The sequence below is a fragment of the Chelon labrosus genome, assembly GCF_963514085.1.
Source record: "Chelon labrosus genome assembly, chromosome: 10".
Classification (NCBI taxonomy): domain Eukaryota; kingdom Metazoa; phylum Chordata; class Actinopteri; order Mugiliformes; family Mugilidae; genus Chelon; species Chelon labrosus.
The window spans coordinates 8,034,935-8,055,320 of record NC_140360.1 but is presented as its reverse complement, the minus strand read 5'-3'; the positions used below and the strand labels follow the sequence as shown (position 1 = coordinate 8,055,320).

Sequence of the window (20,386 nt, the reverse complement as noted above, 5' to 3'; positions counted from 1 at the left end):
CCTTTCTCGTGGGAACGATGAAGAGCAGCTTTTTATAAAGAGGACAAAGGAAGTTCCTTGACAGAGCGAGCTTCCGTCACTTGAACAGAATTTCAGAAATGCAGATGACAGCAGTGTTTACACAGAGATTTGATTGGTTCATGTAACGGACATGTGTTAATCATATTGGTCTCCCACTGTTTTTCCTTTTTTATATATATATATTTAAAGCTGTGACTTAATTTCCGTGTCATCATTTTTTGGCAAAGGTCCCTTTCACAGCGTGGTTTGAAAATTAATTTCCTGTTTAGGTCAGAGGTCACGATAACAACAAGAAGCACCCAGCGTACATGCGATAGATGCACCAGAAGTCACCCAGAGCAATCACACTTCTCACATGAAACAGTGTGAAACAATATAAATATAAATTATACAGAAGTTTTGCACGGTGATCTCTTCACACAATCATGTCAACACTACGGTATAAGCATACAGAAAATAAATAAAACAAACTCTGAACAAAGTCGGCGTGCACCTTTCTGTTTGCATCTTACTATGTTACTATTTTACTTACAAGATTAACAATGAAAGGCGGCACAGTGGTGCGGTGGTTAGCACTGATTCCTCACAGCAGGAAGGGTTCATTGGGGCCTTGTGGGGCCATGTGTAGTTATTCAGTACTACTGACACAACTTCACCTTCCACGTCATACCGTGAAATCGCGACTTTGACACACACAGAGTAGACATGCTCTTTGGACAGTGGGAGGAAGCCGGAGTACCTGGAGAGAACCCACACAGACACAGGGAGAACATGCAAACTAAACACAGGAAGGCCCCAATGAACCCTTCTTGCTGTGAGGCATCAGTGCTAACCACCACACCACTGTGCTGCTCTGTATTATTAATCTTGTAAGTAAAATAGCTCGTTAGGTTCATTGGTGATTCCAAATTGGCCATAGGTGTGAGTGTGAATGGTTGTCTGTCTTTCTGTGTTAGTCTTGTGATAGACTGGAGACCTGTCCAGGGTGTACCCCGCCTCACGCCCATTGACAGCTGGGATAGGCTCCAGCCCCCCCACGACCCTTAACAGGAACAAGTGGTTACAGAAGATGAATTAATGTATATTAGATACGTTAACATCTGACAGTGAAACAGCTAGGTGACAATATAATACACACTCCCCCCTCCCCTCGTAAATTCATACATATTACACTTTGTGTTACAGAGAGTTACAGTTTCATTTCATCTGTCGGTGTAGTAGAAGGCTGCTGCTGCTTCTTCTCAGAGGAGATCTCCTGAAAGTGGAGTGCAGTTGGCTTTTGATTGAAACTCATGTTCAGCGTTATAATTCAGTTTCACTAGATGGAGACGTTTTCATCTGTCAGTGTGGTACCCCCCCTGACACAAATGACTCCCTGCAACAAACTCCTTTCTACAAGTTTATTGAACTTTGTACTACAACACAGTGGCTCACATACAATACAGCATAGCGATGAGTCTATATATACAGAAATTTTGCACGGTGGTTTCTTCACATAATCATGTCGACACTACGGTATAAGCATACAGAAAATAAATAAAACAAACTCTGAACAAAGTCGGCGTGCACCTTTCTGTTTGCATCTTAACTATGTCAATGCACGCTATTTTACTTACAAGATTAACAATATATCGCACATGTATTTTTAGATATGTTAAAATCCGACGGTGTAACAGCGGGTGACAATATAATACACACTCCCCCCTCCTAAATCAAGATATATTACACTTAAAATATGATGGCAAGTAGAGGGTCGGTTTGGATACGTACAGTAGGGGTTGACCAGATGCAGGTAAGAGATTTCCTTTCAAATGTCATGTGATGTTTTTTTAATATGTACAGCGTTGTTTTTTTTCTGTTTTATTATCTTCGCCATCCTGTTCCTCTGCTCAGCCTCGAAGACGACACACTCAGCTGATTGTTTATCGGCAATCACATACGTTTAAGTCTAGGGGGAAGACAATGGTGGTGGCCAATGGTTGCTATGATTGTGAATGTGAAGCCCTGAGATGTTGTCAATGCCGGTAAGAGCATCAGGCCGAGTGGTGCTCACGTGAATGAGGAGGGTTATTCCCTTTTACACACTCCCAGTCTGGGGAAATTTACACAGGGGACAAGTCCAGGTAAGCAACACAAGTTAACATAACACACCAGCATTTACTGTACATAAATCCATATTTTTGAATAAATCGATATAATGTTAACTGGTAACTGATGCTGACTTCTACTCCTCATAGTCTGAACACATCCGCTTGATCAAAAATGTTCACAACGACGCGTCGAAATGAGGTTTTCGCTCCAACTTGCCCTTCAATCCAATGATTCATCTCAGCTCCGACTCAGACATGCTGTTTCCTTCTGTCCCGATTGGCTAGTCGGGATTTTTCCCAGAAGTACAACAGCTCAGCCTGACAACCAGCTACACGTTTCTGTCAAAGTGTGCCAGACTGGTGGCTGCTCAGCTGGCGACTCAGCAACAGAAACCTCTTGAGCATACTTGAACCACTTCATGGCATCCTTTCTGTCTTGCAAAAACCTCTGACGTGTGATTTCACTTCTGCCTCAAATCAAAATGTATATATTCAAAATTAGGTGACATCATTATAATGTTGGTCGCTAAAAGATAAAGAACTTCTGTGTTACTCTGGTTTGTGACGACATTTCAGCTCAGCTCTGATCCTGGTGAAGAAGGAGCATGTGTATGAGTGACACTGGAGGAGAAGATAACTATATTTAAATCTACTTTACAAGTATTAATGTTCTAAAGTTGCAACTTTCTGTAGAAATCCTAAGATCTCGAAAGGATGATATCTTGGTATACTGTAATAAGCCTTAGTAAGCAGCTCTAGAGGTAGTAATTACAAATGTATGCAGATGTGATAAGTCTGATTGTGAGAAATCAATCCTAGTTAAGGCTTGGTAAGAAGACTAAAGATGCAGGGAACTGGTCACATTAAACAGATGTGGGCAGCACTACCTAAAACGTACAACGGCATCATACAGCGGCAACATCACGATATCAAAGCAAAAGGTTTCCTCTATATATAGATTACTAGCCTGGAGTGGATTTCCCTCACGTATTTTATATCCCCTGTTCTATCAAATTAAATTGAGATCCAGATGTTGCTTTTTCTCTGTTTAAATCCCAACGATGCACTGTCTTGGACTCAAATATACTTTAAAATAGAAAATCTAAAGCACTGCGGCCAGGATCGGGATTAACGGAAACCAGGTCTCTCTCTGTCTCGCTCTCTGACATCTGTCGAAGTCGGTCAGACTGCACTCGCAGCATACCAGCTCCCGACCGGAATCACGACACATGCAAAGATTTGAAAGCTAACCCGCTAAGCGACATGCAGGCGAAGTGTGGGTCTTCTGTTACAAGCTGGTGTCACACACTACACTCCTATTTATGACAGAGAAAAAGGTCATTTCTGCCTACTGTATGTCACCCACGTGACGCCCTTAAGAAGATGTGTGCAAGGGAGGGGGGAGGCTGTGCATTCACACAAACAGTTGCTGGTCAAAAACCTCTACTGGAGTATACAGCACTATTATTTACAACATGTGTGTACGAAGCGATCAGGGATGGGGTCAGTCTGGTTCCAGTTCAGCCACTTAAGGAGGTACTCAACATTAGTGATATTTGGTGACAACTTGATTGGTTGAAGAATCAATGGGTTGATTTAGTGGTTAGTTCTGTAATTTAAAAAACGAAAGTTGATTTAATTTGACCGAACTGGGAGGGACTGGACCGCAAGCCTGAGGGCAAGAGTGGTCACCATAGGAGCAGGAGGAGGCGTCGTCTAATTAGAAGACTACAGGGCTACAGATCTTCATCATCATCTTCATCTGTGATGCAGTGGAGGGATGGGGAGACAGGCTGCATGCAAATGGGAGGAGGGGGTCCTTGAATGGGTACAGTGTTTGGTCGTCGTCTGCAAAGAGACAATAAAAGGGAGCCGTTGTTTAAGTAAACACAGAAACCTGCTGAAAGATGCATCGAATTATTATGAATCAAGCAACAATTTGGTTCATTTTAACACATTAAATCAAACATGATTTATCGATTGATTGACTCATGATTAATCGGCAATCACTTAATAACAAAGGACATCATAAGTCTTCAGGAAGTCAAGACAAAGATGACATACTGGAAACTGGGCTTGTTGGTTGAAGACATTTTTACCACTAATCCAAGTAGCTTCTTCACTTCTAAATGGCTGGTGAGGAGTTTAGATTTTTATTAAGAACATCTGCGAGTGTTGCGCAGCTAGAACTCACATGGCTAGGGTCTATTACTGACCAGATAACCACCTGTAATCTGTTTTGATCCTGTTTTCGTTCTCCAGTGAATGGTACTCTCCAGTGTCTAGGTGTGAACAGGGGTGAAACTTCTTAGATACAGATTTAACATCTGTAAATTGATGGAAGATTCTATCTTTCCATTTCTAAAACCCCTCTCAGAACGGGGCAGCCGGACTGAGACATAATCTGTTATATGTGTTTCACGTGGGCAACAGTCATAGATGTTCCTAATAAAAACCTAAACTCCCCGCCAGTCATTTAGAACTGAAGAAGCTACTTGGATGAAACATCTTCAAGAGAGCTCAAACAGGACCAGTCTTTTTCTCACACATATGTAAACATTAAGACCTTATTTTCTGACACACCCTCAGGCAGTTTTTGATATTTTATTTTGTGGTTAGGTATTTAGCTGTGATGGCTAAGCTTAAGACCAAACGTGCGTCTGTATGACTCTTTGTTACCATGGCATTAACTTGCAGCAGTCTCCTGCTGAACGATGTAGTGCCTGTTTGAATCATCCACCTCGCTGCCACAGTGAACTTCACTCCTGTTAACGCAGACGCACAAACACAACACTGTCAACACAACCAGCCGCTCCATTCTCATTTGCCACGTATCTCTCCTGCTGGACACCACACCTGTGATAACAGTTCCATAACGTATAGCGGTCACAGTGACATTTAATCTAAATTTAACGGCTCCGACACGCTCTTACTTTTACTGAACTCTCACATAGCCAATGTCAAAGATTAATTGTAATATTGTTTAAGTCGTCTTGGAAAATAAAAGGAAGGTCAAGCTTTCTGTTTGCTGCCTCACCTGTTATCATTAATGTCTCTGGTTTCACTGACGCTGTTGCCTGTTGGACAGAAAACATTAGTTTAATTTCACAGATAAACACTAAAAAGTTAACAACTTACTATGATGCTCAATATAACAGTCAAATATAAAAACAAAAAAAAACAAGGAATACCAAGCTGAAGTGTACAGGTGAATTGAAACATACTCATAAGGCTATTAGTCTACATACAGGTAGGTGTCTTTGTTCTGATACCGTTGTCAATGTTCAGTGGGTAGGACTCCAGTATGTCTCCATTATATCTCCCTGCTCTGTAGCCCAGTGCTGTGGAAACTCTGTGAAAAACACAAACATTCACAGTATGACGAATGACCTGCGAAACCTCCGAGATTTAATAATAGCCTGAGTGAAAAGGAGATGCAGTGTCAAAAAATAGTTGACACTGAAAGGAAGAGCCTAGCAGTTTGTATGACTCCTCCCCTTTTTGCTACAAGTGTGTACATACATATAACATACACATGGACTGGATCTTCAGGCACAGTATGCACCTGGCTTTCATGATATGCTGAACATGACATTTTACTTGACTGAGCCATATAATGTTGGACTGCAAAGCGTTACACTTACGTGTTGCTCTGGACAGAGTTGGGGTTGGAGTTTGCACTGGAGGCGCTCTGCTGTGTCACGTTGCTCTGGAAGAGGGCATTGCTGAAGGTGTTGCCCTGTTCGATGGCTCGGAGGTAGGGGTAGAATGGGTTGGTAGGGGAGCAGGCAGGCAGCTGCTTTGGTCTCACTGGCTTGGCTGTCACGATGATAAAGTGATGTAAGGTTAGGTGATCTATAAACTACAACAACCATCAATAAAATGATTCAGTGCTGTACCGATCTGTGCTGCGTGGGGGCGCCTTAAACCGTTCTTTGACTTCATGGTCTCTTTGATGCGGTCGACCTCCTGCTGGTAGCGGCGGCGGTCCATCATGGCGCCTTCCTTGGCATCCCTCAGTGCAGTCTCCAGGGCCTTAACTCTCTCAGCAGTAGTCCGAAGACGTTTCTCCAACTTTGGAAGCTCACAACGCAGATCTGCATTGTCACGAACCAGCTGGACGGAATAGAGAGTTTTAAATGACATGGAATGCACAGAACCAACACAGGTGTGAAGGAGCATGGAAATGATCCCCCAAGATATCTTTACAATACAATCATCATCCGACTGTCTGTTGAAATTCCATCTGCAGTCATATTAGCAACACTAAAATGTACAGTGGCTCTAATTTGTGTGTTTTCTCACCTGTTTGTGAACCTTTGTAAGTTGGTCCAAGTTATTCTCAAGAAAGGAAATCTTCTGCTTCTGGGTGCAAGACCCCCCGCTATCATCAGGTTCCATTTCGGAACTCTGCAGAGGAGAAGAAGAAGAAGAAGAAGAAGAAGAAGAAGAAGCACGACAATGAGAAATTAAAATGGAGGGAAAAATAGAGGAAGATGTCCATTCTTTCCAAGACAGGAAATAAAGAATGAAGAATCTTTCTCAATATTTAGTCACTGATTCATGTGAGATGATCAAATTATTTTGTTTGGATGGACATAGCTTCTCATAACCTCGCCTCTTTTTAAGAGTCCAAAGCAAAGAAGGTTGAAAAGCCCTTTTTAGGCCAAAAAATAAAAAAGTTATTCCACATGTTGATATATTATCCCCATGATTTATATTTTGTATTAGATGTTTTCTTTCTGGCTCACATAAGTAGTCAGCGTCGTCATGCATAGTTTCAACAAGTCAAGAGGAGCAGAGGTTCACAGATTCTTTAATTTGATCAAAAAACTGAGTCAACGTCTTACTTTTTTAACCCGCGACGTGAGGTCTTGAACGAACAGCTTGCGCAGGTTGTGGAGGGTCTGGAGTTCGCGGGCCTGGGGGGCAGACAGATGGAGAGCAGGTTAGGGAGACAAATCTGATGATGATGACGATGATGTGAGGTATGATGAGGCAGATGGGCGGTGGTGTCTGTTTTACTCACGACGGTCTCCTCCAGACCCTTCAAGTCCTGTTTGGTCTGCTCGTGACGCTCGTGCAGGAATCTAAAACAAAAAGCAAGAGCACCGTTAGAAATAACACAGTATCTTTGTATAGAGAATATAATATTTATGCTGTGCAGTATGTGTTGTGCTGTTTTGGGTGCCCTCTGCTGGAAATTAAAAGAAGTAAGACTGGACTGTCCTCAAATTTTCTTTTCTTTCATTAAAAAAAAATCATAGAAATGCTACTAAACCACATATGATCTAATTTAACAAATCTTATTAATCAGTTGGACCACAGTTTGAAAACTGACCCCCCTCGGCACTTACGATAGCTCCTCCAGGCGCTCGCTCTTGGTGCTGTCCTGACTCTTCAGACGCTCAAAGTCCGCACGAACTTGGGCCAGCTCCAGCTCCAGCTTAGAGTTACGACTGGGGGTGTGAAGTAAGGTGTGAGGAGGGATGAAATCACATCAACATGAATGCACAGCAAACAGCAACACTTCTGGTAACAGTTAATATATTGCAACAATAGCTTATAACGACTAATAAAGAAAAAGAAAAGGAATTAAGATGATGACGGACTCAGTGAGTTCATCAATGATCCTCTGCTTCTCGTTGATCTCATCCCGGAGGCGGGCCAGCTGCTTGTGATGGAGGCCGCGGTGATTGTCCTGCTGACGAACAGCTTTCTAGAAATGAAAAGACCAAAGAGAAGCTGCAGACTGATGCAGAACCTCGGGAGGGGAACATAATCTTATTTTTTTTGCTCCAAGTCTTGTTACATTAAAATAACAAAAATAAAAAGGCTACAGAATCCGTCTGACATTACTTTTTGCAAAAGAAAAAGCTGTTTATGCAGTTATGCCACATTAAACTAAAGTGACTTTAAAGGAACCTTGAGCTGACTGGACGCAAACAAGGATTCTTACCTTATTTCCGTCCTCAGTCTCGCCCTTCTCTCCCTCCTTCTCCTCCATCAGAGAATTATCTGGCAGGCAAAACAGAAAGCTTTCAGAGCTGCAGCCAGCGGCGCACCCTGAGGCAGCGATTCTTCTCACACACAAATATTTTCACAATAGTGTTTTCTGCGTAAACGTGTGGGCTGTGGACGTTACCCTGGTCTTGCAGCTTGGCCAGCTCTTCGCTCAGGGAGTCGTGGCTCTCCTCCAGCTGCCTCTTCTTCTGCTCCACGCTCTGCATGTACTCGGTCAGAGAGCGGATCTTAGCCTCATGCTGTACAAGAACAAATACCCACATAACGTCAGAGGGATACAAACCAAAGTATAACCAACCAAAATGAAATGATTCCTTGATTCCATCTTTTGTCATTTATCTCTTTTTCTCCATTTTTGCTTGTCTCTTTTTGATCCCCTGCCATATATATATGCATTCCTGTTCCTTCACCCTTTACCTGAGAGATGAGAAGGTGGCAGGAGGAGAGCTCCCTCCCGGTCTCTTCCATCTTACGGTGGCACTCCAGCTGCATGTTCTCCAGCTGGCGGCAGCGCTTCACCATGCTCTTCACCTCTGACTTGATCTTGCTGATGTAGAGGCGAGCCACGGTAAACTCCTCCTCGATCGCGCCACTGATCTCCACCGGCTGACGAGTGGGGAGAGAAAAAAATAAACAAATTCTCCATCAGTCATGTGTGACGCGACGGGAATCAAATCAAAATCAAACCCACTCTAACCCCGTGACTCTCCTTACCAACTTTATCTCGCCATTGCCCACGATGGTGCTGAACTCGCTGAGGTCCCTCATCAGCCCATTGAGGACATCAGCGATGCGCTTCCTCTGCTGACCGCTCACTTCCTGCATACGTGACAGCTCGGCCTCCAGATCTATCAGACTGGCCTGTGAAAACGAGAGAAAGGAAACAGAAAGGAACTGAGAAGGAATCTGGATTAAAATTCATCAAGTGAGATTAATGTTTTGCAAAAATGTCAAGTGATTAAGACTCTTGAGCTGAGATATGACCATTTTAAGTCATACTGCAGTAGTGCCACCTAAAGGCAGCATGCAGTTCTGCAGGATTATTCAGGATTAGAAACTCAGAATACATTTAATTTAATCTGGTTACACAGCAGTTCTGCATTTTTATCAAATACAACATCAAGAGGAATTCTGCAATTGCAGAAATATAAAACGCTTTACTAAAAATAAATAATTTCTTTCATTTTTTTTTTTAAACTAACCCTAATCGTGGCATAGAACCAAACCAACAGAACTGCAAATGTAATCTTCCCACAAGAGGAAAATAATCTTCACATAAAAAGTATTTTCCTCCACACTGTTGGGTTGCCACATATTTTCTGCATATTTCCCCCTCATTCAAACCGTGCTGCTATAACAGGTGCCTTTCTCTGTGGTGCAACAAGCAAGCGAGTCCTTCTGCTCCACCATCTGTCTTGACTTCAGTCCCCATTACTACCCTGTCTCAGTCGACTCTTCACATAGCTCCTGAGACGTACCATTTTCTGGGACAGCTGGTCGGCCAGCAGCTGGTTCTGCAGGCCCTTCTCCTCCACCTCCTGGCTCTTCTGGTCGTAGTTAATGGCCAGTTCCTCCAGAGCCTGCAGAACTTCCTTCACCTCGGCCTTGGCGCAGTCACTTTCAACCTGTAGCCTGCCGAGTTCAGCCTGGACCTTGTCCCCGTCACCCCTAGATGAGGCCAGGAGCTGAGGGGAGAAAGGGAGCAGACAAGAGAGGGATATATATCAGCTTGTGTGTGCGTATAGTGTGTATGGGCTTTTTTTTTTATGATTGAGTTTCTCACCTCATCTTGGTCCATCATCTGCTGCTTCAGTTTCTCAACCACCTGGCACTGCAGGTTGATCTCATCATCCTGCACGAACATTATATCAGAAAGGCCAAACTCATTACTGTCCATGTCAATTTTCCATCAAGGAATCCATAATTAAAATAGTTAAACATTCATGAGAAGGGTGCTAAAACATTTAAACATTATTATTTGCACTGACATCATTCAAGAGAGTTCAACACTAGAAACGGTGATTTTCCGTAAATAGTGGTAATGACTGGTAATGCCTGTGTCTTCGAACCTTGTCATCCAGCTGCTTGTACAGCTTGCGGATCTCCTCCTCGTACTTCTGCCTCTCCTCCTCGGAAATGCGGACCACAATGGAGGAGGTGTCATTGTCCAAAACGGGGCGCTCCTCCACAGCTTCGTACCGGATCACCATGTCTGACGTGGTGCGCTCCGTCTCAGGCACGTTTTCTCCTGAGAGGAGGAACGAACGGACAAAAAGAAAGAAAAAACACGTGAGAATATTGCGGTTTTGTCTATAATGTTGTGAGCTACTTAGAAAATGTTTCATCCCACCATTTCTCCAGCGGTTGAGCTCAGCCTCCAGCTTCTGGACGGTGTCCTTCAGGGTCTTGTTCTTCTCCTTCTCCTTCTCGTACTTCCTCTTCCACTGCTCGGCCGTCAGCTCCAGGTTGATGGAGGCGGTGTTCCTGATGGTCTTGGCACTGTGACAGAGGAAAGCAGGCTAATTATATTGTTTGTCTGTGTTTGATTAACAGTTCTACTGAATAATTTGTCCAAAATATGATAAAATAGTTCCAGGATCACCAGATATTTAAGCATGAAAGGACATTTCTAATAATCTTTTACATACCACAAAATCTTTTGGGCTTGAGACTTTGCCATACCCATGCAAATAAATATTACTTCCTTAAAATGAATTTTAAAATGCATGCAGTGTCAGCATCTGCATCTACATCTGCCTTGTTTGGAATTCAGGTCAAACTAGCACATTGCCCTAATTTTAAAATGCTTAAAAGCTGCTTAAAAATCTGGGATTTGAAAGAAGCATAAACACATCTTCTGCCTTTCCTACTATTTGGTTCATTTAATTATGTTTGTATTGTAATATAATTCCAAAATGCATTGACTGAATTCACTGATTCATCTACCGTTGTCCAAACATCAGAGTTGACTTGGTCTCTGCGTCGTTGTAGCTGGAAGGAGAGCAGCAGATGAACATGGTGGTGCGACAGTTTCCACCAAGGGAGTCCTGCAGGATGCGGGTCATTTTGCTGTCACGGTACGGCACATGGGATTTCTGCAGGAAGAGAGTCAGAAGGAGGTGAAGAAGGGATGACGATGATGAGAGAAAGAGCAGTAAGTGAAAAATTAGGAAAGTAAGTCAGGGCTTTGCACTTAAGCAGAGATCCTTCAGCAGCAAAAACCTTCCCCTTTCCTTTTTCCTTTCAGCGTTTGTAGTTTGGACCCTAAAGAAAGCTTGGAACTGCTGTCAAAAGTGGCAGATTGATAGTGATGCTTCCAACTAATCTGATAACTGGCAGGGATGGATTTGGCACTTCAAGGCCAAATCTGTTGAGCTGGCAGAAAGGAGCGGGTAGTGGACAAGTCACAGACGTTATAAATGATAGAGGAGGCTGGTTTTCTATCTGAACCTCGAAGTAAATAAGACAATTCCAGTTGTCGAAATGGAAAAGTCCTTCATTTCTACAGTAAAAGTAAGAATTGAATATAAATCAAAGCCACAAGTGTAACTGGATATGTTTATGTTTTTCAATAAAAGGTTTAAAAGACCAAATTACAACCATGTCTTGTCACTTTACAGCACTTTCAGTGTTCAGTGATACTGTAAATCCCAGACCATTAACTTCAGAGGTGAAATAAAGGAAATAATAGCTCACCGTGCCCTCAGCCAAGGCAGAGATGACGTTTCCCAGCGCAGAAAGAGACTTGTTGATGTTCTTAGCCTCGTCCAGGACGGCGCCTGCAGCTCCGGTCTTACTGACCTAAATAAGGAAAGAGAGGAAGCAAGTGACATCAGAGATGATAAAAAACACTGATGATGTGGCTAAATGTACCTGCATGCTGATTCATCATCTACAAAGTACAATGTAATATAAAATAATCACACAGTACATATAAGCAGTTGAATTAAATCAGCTGAGTGTCTCTTAACCTTCTCGCTGCCAGCCAGATCCACCAGGTAGAGTTTTCCACACAACTTCTGCTCAGTCTCCACATGCTCCTGTTTGATGTTGATCAGGAAGATGCTGTGGCTGCGAGAGCTGTGCTCGTTCATGTCTGCGCGAGGACAGGAACAAAACAGCAGTTAGAGACGTGATAAAGGCAAAGAATGCTTTTCTTTTTTGACTTATTACAGTAGTAGACAAGAAACAGGATGAGAGAACATGACAAAAGGTCTCAGGACTTTATATATTTTTCATCATTTGACATTGTGTTAAAATTACTACTATGAGATCAGCGGTTGTTTAACATAGTTTAATACTTTAGTCTTTGATACTTTAGTGCATTTGAAATCTTGTAAAAGTTCAACTAAAAGTAAATCAATAAGAGTGTATTTGAAATCTTCCACATTTTTTTTTGTCACCCTGATATACCATTACTGTAGCAGAATATCACCATTTCACAGAAAGCACTTCTCCAAATGCCTCTCTCGCCACCTGACCTCCCCTCAGACAGAAAGTTCAGGTTTCTCTGCAGACAATATCGGAGGGCATCAGCTCGGCGTCTGCAGGGTATCATTAGACTATACTGCCATCAGCACACCGTCCTGCAGCACAGTGAGTCAGCAGGCATCGACCAGAAACCAGACAGCGCTGCGGTGCCCATGAACTCGGCTTTCAGCAGCTACGGTCCCCTACTGTCTGTATTCAGTCAGTTTTTACAGGATGAATTGTTGTCTTATCTTTACACAACGCTTTAAAGCTGCTTTAAATCTGAGTTACTAAGCAGGATTTTCATCATAACAGATGATTTCTCAATCATTTTTACATATAAATAAATGTCACCTATTTTTTTTGTGGTGTCCAATTAACATCCACCAGGATGTAAAATCCACATAGTCTAAGGGCCATACAGTCTTCTAGCTCACACAATGTATGATCGGCTGTTACAGCATTGAGATCATAAAGTTGTAACTGCATCACATTTATGCACGCACAGAGGATATCTTCTGACAAGCTGCAGCACAGTGTGAACAGCATGAGTTGCACCTAGCAGTATTTCATTGGCCCTAACAGCCAAGCCCCTTTTTCACTACAAAGACTAAAAACCTGGTAAGAAACTATAGCTGCTGCTTCTGCCTTGATATCGATATCTTCAAATTATTTATACGGTTTGAGTCTTGAGACTTTGTGCTTTCAAACAATGATTCAGAATGAACTGATGCTATTCAACATACAGCAGAAATGTTTTAAAGCAGTCTGTGTCGGACAATCTGAACTTTCTTTTTTTTTTGAGGCAGTAAGACTCTGTAGCAGAGTTAGTGTTGATGTCTGCACAGGAAGTAGCTCTGTGACATTTCATAATTTCACAAAAAACCTATGAATCAAACACATCTGTCATCTGCCGAGAAGACTTCAAGATGATACTATGATCAGACTTATGATTACTGTAAATGAACGGACATATGTTTCCAAGCACTGCTAATGTAAAGAGAAATGATGATAACTGAAATTAAGTTGTTCTCTGTTGTTGCCAATATGAGGATTTAAAACGAAGAGTTTTCTCTTTTTTTTTTTCAGATTTTCCCAGGTGCTGTATTTTATTTACTTTATGTTGGATGCGAGTCCCGCTCTGACCTGAAATTTGTCTTGTTGGCTTGGTCCCCGCATGCTGAGACCATCAGATTACGGTAACAGGGAGGGCTGACTGCAGTGATTCAAGCAATTAAGGGCTAACACTGAGAAGCTAGAATGTTAATGCACAGGCCATTAAACGTCTGGAGCTGCAGCCCGAGATGTAATTAACTAGAGTTCATTCAGAATCGTTACGTAAAACGAACCAGATAAATGGTATTTTTTTTATCACTTTACAGCTGGATTAATTCATCTGTAATGTTTGTCGTTAATAATGATAAACAAACTATGTGCTTGTCTCTTTATTACGAGGGGGAATTTGTTATCTGTGCTCCAGCAAATGTGTGGAAATCAATCCTTTATCTGCATTAACGGTTTCATTTCAATGAGATAACCATGTACTTAGCTGACCGTATTTAGCACTTTAACAAGATGTTTCTGTTTATCTCTAATTTAGGCAAAACTTTAGCAGAGTCACATTTATCTTCTTTGACACGTATGCCCAAAAAGCTCTTTGCAAAAAAAAGCCTCAATGTGACGAGCAAGAAAATACATTCACTCCAAAGAAAGAAGAACTGCACAGGCTGAGATTTATTACAGTGAAGTAGTGTTTTTGTTGAACACTGAATCTTTTTACTTGAGTCTGCAGTGGACCTCGGCACCGTGAGTCAGCACAAGCAACACAACAACAAATGAATATATATTGCACTGGCGGTTGCTTGAATCGTTCTCAGAGGAGTTCTTTTATTATTTATTAGCAACGTTTCCTTATTGTTGTTGTTTTTACACAGCCGAATGATCATCCTAACCTGTAAACCTGCAGGTACTGGAGCCATTAGACACACTCAGTACTATCATTACTACTGGACCACGGAGGACTGAGTCAGCAACACTGAAGCCAACACAAAGTGCAGGAATTACAGATCGGGCAACTTCTATTCCTGTTGTTTTTGTGGCATTAATAAGAACACACCGTCGCAGGTTTACTGAAATCTGTCCGACACCGACTCATTAGACGAGAAAAGAGCCAGAGCTCTTAATGTTTGTTCCTAGGAATGCTTTATTGATATTAAGGCTATTAAGGGCAGAGATGTTGCTCTGCTTTGTTATTTCCTCCTAATCCACTCCACCCCTGCAAATTACATTACAGTAAATAAGACAGAATCATTTTTTTTTTTTTCCAGAGAGTGAATAAGGCTTTAAAAATGTGCAAAGTAACACAGAGATTGCATAACAAGACACCATAACTGGGCTCACGAGCTCAGCTGTCATTTCATGCATCAGTAACAAGTCGTGAGTGCTAATGTTGGCAAGAGAGGGTAACTTGTTCTCTGATGCGGAAGTAGAGGAGAAAGAAGTGTAAAGAAGAGAGGCGAGCAAAATGTTACGCTGCAAAAATGTGCCTTGTGTGTTGTATATTGTTTTTTTTTATGGAATAATAATAATAATAATAATATACTGTACATGAATTTGAATATGCATGTGTGAACACTGAGCATATCCTAAACGCTCAAAGATGAAGACTCACTGGTCACAGCAACATGGCGGTTGGATTTGCCCTCATCGATCACATCCATAACTTCATCAGGGCTGGAGACGAAGCGCTCAGTGCACCCCTATGGATGGGAGGGGGGGGAGAGGAGAGGAGAGGAAGATTATGAGACAGGCACAGTGTAATTGATTTGATGCCGCTGATAAACAGATGCTCGCAACATATTGGGCACTTTCACAAACCTTGACATATGGCACCCTGTTCTTATCCTCGTGGACAGCCAGGTTGGTCTTTGTCACTAAAAATAGAGAAACATCAACGTGACACAGTGACAAATAGAAATGCTTTTGTTTGTGAAGCATGAATGTTTTTTTTTTTGTTTTTTTTTATAGCACTAACCGTCCAGAAGATCACGGATTTTGTCCATGTAGATTTCAAAATAGGAAACCTGTTTTAGAAAGGGATAAAACATGGAATGATTAATGCATCCTCATGTAGAAAAGCTGCTTTAAAGTTAAATTATTGTTCATCTATCCTGAAGCAGACTTAAATTACTGCAAATGCAGGACGAGAATGGAGCTAATTAAGAGTAAAATGATTTAAAAAATAAAGGTAACACCCAAAAGAAAAGTCCAACACGGACGACATCAACTCCTGCAGTTCATCAATATCGCACCTTGATGTGGAATTCAAGGTTTTCGTCCATGGCAAAGATGTGGTTGAAAATGTCCTCAGCAATGCGAGGGATGATCCCCATCTGGTGAGGGTCGTGCAGCTTGCCCTGCAACAGGAAGTTGGATAGGATATAATCTGGTGTGAGATAGTAACAGCTGCTGAGGGTCAGTTTGTCAACTGTTAATAAATATATATATAAGGTATTTAATTGTCTTAATTCTCAAAAAAATGTGTGTTAAATCAAAGCTAAGACCAAGAAGAACCCTGACAGAAAAAATAAGAGATGCTATCCTGGTGCAACCACAAAAAATCAACTGTTATTAAAAACTAAAATTCTTCTGTGTGACACGCCACCAGTTTCCCAGTTTCCTGGTGTGGTCTTAAAAATAACATTTTAGTAGTGCAGATTTGCACACTTAACTGACTGATTTATAATATTTAGATTTCAGGTGTGGTTGGACAGACAGAATGAAAGTCCATTTAAAGACTGTTTCAATTTTTTGCTTTGCTTTGTAAACTTTACCTCCATAGTGTGAGTCTTCCCGGAGGAGGTTTGTCCATATGCGAAGATAGTGCCATTGTATCCACCCAGCACATCTATGAATAATGATAAAAAGAGAAGAAGGAACAACAAGTGAGACCACACATACCTCTCAATAACGTCAGCTATTTTAATCTTTTCATCTGTCTGTCAGCACCTTTCACAATTTGCTTGGCGCAGGTGTTGTAAACCTGCTCCTGGGTAGTGTTGGTTGGAAACACCCGATCAAACACGTAGGACCTCCCCTGAAAAAGAACAGAAACAAACCAGTCAACAAAACACCACTGCAGATTAAAAAGGCTTTCTAGGCTGTGATGATTTCATTCCCATTAATAATTCAAAGATAGGAGCAATGTTTAATCTGAATGTATTGTTTCTTCCACAGACATGAAATGCTGACAGTCGACCCAATAATTATTAACAATATTTAGAAGCATTAGCAGACACGTCATCTATAAAATGTTACTTTAAACAATCAATCCCTGTTCCAAGAATTAGTCAGTGTCAGATTTAGAAAATGAGCAAACGTAAGGTCATCTGATCCGTCTAAGGATGGAGGCTGGATGAATATACTTTAAGAATATACTTTACTTTACTGGAGTTTACTGGAGACATGACATAATGAAATAAACTGACTACTAACATTTTGTTGCTGGATGAAAGTTTATGCACGAAACAGAAACATATTGATATGAGTTGTTTTCTCACACCATGAGGTGCATAAGGTATTAAAAATGCCATCACTTTGTGGATGGTTGTCTTGGCAGTAAGAATGTAACCATTACATCTTAGCCAGAGACTGAAAACCACAGATCAACGGTGTTCGCCAGGCTGCCAACCAGCACAATTAAAGCTCAACAGTTAGCATGTTTTAATCTTGTATGTTTATTGCATTCAAAACCTGAAGTGTGAGCATGAAGCGTTGCGGTTTGAAGGTGTTTTACACTATTTCTTAGTCAGACGAACTGAATCCCTGGAATCCCACTTGTACAGAGCTACGCGAGCAGTTTCTCCTGATCCCAGACATTATCTGAAGACACATAGGCCTTATTTAGTGTCCCATCTAACTCATGCATCTCCTAAAATCTTGAACCTATAAAGTGTAGGCGCTTTGTTTAGAATCTAAAGGAAAACAGGAAATGTATGTTGTGGGCTTTTCAGAAAAAAAATATTACTAAAAGACTTGAAGTGCCGGCGTGCAGTGAAAATCACCCTGTGTGCACACTACAAGCAATCGAGTCAATAAAACCAGAATGTGAACTTAGTGGCAAGGCACAAGGATGATATTTACTTAAGATTTGCACCATATGATGAGAATCAGTGTGAAACAAAATACCAGAGAGAGAGAAAGAAATACAGAAGAATCCTAAATCCACATGAATGTGCAGGATTTTGCTCATTTCAGACTTTTTCCCCAAAATACATCCTCCTAAAATACCGACGAGTGACTCAGCCCAGACATGGCAGAAACCTGGCCATTAAACACCATCCCCACGGAATTACGTTCAATCAGAAGCGAAGGTGAGTCAGTCAGTTTCAAGAATCCTAAATTTCATTCAGTCACTGACCACGTCACGGGGCTGACATCATTTTCTAAACCTCACACTGACTACTTCTTGGAGCAGGGATCGATTGTTTGAGCCCCTGTATCCAATCTTATACAGAGGGCACAATGCAACACAATAACGTGAGCTGCCAGAACATGAGCTGTATTAAATGTCATTAACAAACTGACTCATCTGCGGCCCACCCCCCCTCCACCTCCATGACAGAGACAGACATTCAGGCCCAGGACAAGAGAGGGAGGGAGGGAGGGAGGGAGGGAGAGGGAAGTAGATGTAGGAGGCACACAAAGAGACATAAAAATGGAGACGCATGAGCAGGAGAGAGATTGAGATTAGAGCTCAAAAGGCAGTGACAAGTGACAGGAGAGGTGAAAAAAACAAAAAGACCAGAAAGAGAGAAAAACAATCTAAGCTAGAAAGGGAAACAGACAGAGAGGTGGAGCCAGGGAGAATGAAAAGCAGGTCAGTCGGTGATGCATGAGCTCAGTGAATGAATATTGATCCTCTCTTAAGGCAATTAGAGAGATCGGTTTCTGACTCTGTGCTGTCCGGCATCATCCTGAGAGGGGAGAGGAAGGTCAGGATGAGACGTTTCCATTATCGCTGGAGAAAGTTACAACATGATTCCTACCTCTGCAGATTGCTTTTGACAGCCAGATGAGAACCAAGGCCTACGACTAACTCCTCCTTGATGTACTCCTAATGTAGTCTGTTCTCATTTTTCTTTTAATCTTCCTTCAGATTTGAGATAACAAAGGCCAACAATAACACATCTAACGCAAGACAACGACACAATACATGATCAAAACTAAACTAAAATATGTTACATGAAACTGATCCACAGGCCTTTGTGCCGTCTTATTTGGCCTCATTTACACTAATAAAGTTTGGAAACTATAAAGAGACAGAATCAATCACCACATAGCAACGGCCCAGTATGCTACTCTCCAAGACATATGCGTCAAAACCTTTATTGTACATTTGAGAATGTAGAAACAACTGTGTTTAAATGAAAGGAAAAAGAAAATGCAAGTGTAAAAATGTGCTAGTGCAGCTGATTGTCCAATTCTAGCAACTTCTTTTAACAATTCAGTTCGCATTAGAAATTCCCAATGAATCTTATTATCCCCCGACACAAAAAGGAGTCAGATATGACTAATGGGTTTCTGAAAACCACTAAAACAGCATTTCAAATATACTGAATTATACACCAGGTCATATGTGATTGTACCCAGGCTGAGAAACACAACCTGACCTTCAGTGTAAACAAAACATGCTGCATAATCAGGTCGGTTCCACCCTTACCAGCCTCCGTCTGACTCCAGACTCCTCTGTTTACTACAGAGACCATGGGCAGGGCCTCACCTCCTCACCGTGCACATCTGCATGTGCTGCTAGAGCAGTGAACGCTGAGTAATAAACACACAATAGAGTGGAATCGAGGGAATTGAGTCAAATCTCGACTCCTGGCGTTAACCAGGACATGTTGATGAAGGTAAACCAGTAAAGAATGAATGCAGTGACACTTCAACATGAGCCTGGGTGATACTTTTCATTCATTTAGTTTTTATTTATAGTGGATTAATCGTTTAGGGCCAAATTATAGGCCTAAGGAAAAAATATGACTTTAGATTATGCTTGTACACAGCTGTATCTTTACAAAAGGGCCACATTAAGTAGCTTACTAATGACAGTTAAGTATTTGGCTGCCAACGTTTCATTCATTACAGTGCAGAACCAGAATCAGCTGATTCTGGAGGCCAGAGTGCGCATTTAACAACATAACCGTATGTTTTGTGCTTTGTCATGTTAAGTGAAAAGGCAAAATGATGGTTAAATGTGTGATATTTCACTGTGCAACATCGAGTATCCTGTTATTTTTTCATTATTATTATTCTTTTTGCTTGCCCATCCACAGCCCAAAACAGATGGATCGAGCTTATGATTTATTGATGAAGGGCCTGCCTGCACAACAAAGCGCCTCTCTCTTCACTTACCCCGACCACGACAGTGTCGTCTCCTTGGAATTTGGGCAGAAACTGGTCCCCGCGCACAATCTCCGACTGGTTGAGGGGGCGAAAGCGACACAGCACTTTTATGTTGCACTCCGCTGGTATATCGGCCATTGCGCAGATTCAAGGAGGATGCTGCTGCTGCTGCTTTCTGAGGAGAGGGAAGATGCTGCTGAGGCTGGAGGCGATCGGACGCTGGATGCGAGGCCTGATCTGGCTGCTGGATAAAATGCGACGAGGCGGACGCGCAGAGGCTTTGGTGTTTTTCTGTCTTCTTAATTCGGCGGACTCTGGGGACGGTGGAGAGGTTGGCTGGGAGAAGATGCGATTTATTTATGCGCAGCCGGGACGGT

General features: G+C 41.9%; 1 protein-coding gene across 1 annotated transcript; it reads right to left on the bottom strand.

Annotated features, from left to right (window-relative positions):
• Window positions 1–4,779: 4,779 nt before the first annotated feature.
• On the bottom strand, window positions 4,780–20,263 carry kif5aa (kinesin family member 5A, a). Its single transcript, XM_084553228.1, has 28 exons — window positions 20,019–20,263; window positions 16,614–16,701; window positions 16,439–16,512; window positions 15,917–16,021; window positions 15,640–15,688; window positions 15,483–15,538; window positions 15,277–15,364; window positions 12,107–12,231; window positions 11,832–11,936; window positions 11,082–11,230; window positions 10,486–10,634; window positions 10,205–10,383; window positions 9,919–9,987; window positions 9,614–9,820; window positions 8,850–8,996; window positions 8,553–8,741; window positions 8,257–8,374; window positions 8,071–8,129; window positions 7,724–7,830; window positions 7,469–7,570; window positions 7,141–7,201; window positions 6,962–7,033; window positions 6,417–6,521; window positions 6,011–6,227; window positions 5,756–5,930; window positions 5,384–5,463; window positions 5,149–5,188; window positions 4,780–4,876 (listed from the first exon to the last, which is right to left on the bottom strand). Exons 1-28 carry the CDS (start codon window positions 20,145–20,147, stop codon window positions 4,798–4,800), a joined length of 3,123 nt encoding a protein of 1,040 aa, XP_084409354.1. The 5' UTR covers window positions 20,148–20,263; the 3' UTR covers window positions 4,780–4,797.
• Window positions 20,264–20,386: the final 123 nt, after the last annotated feature.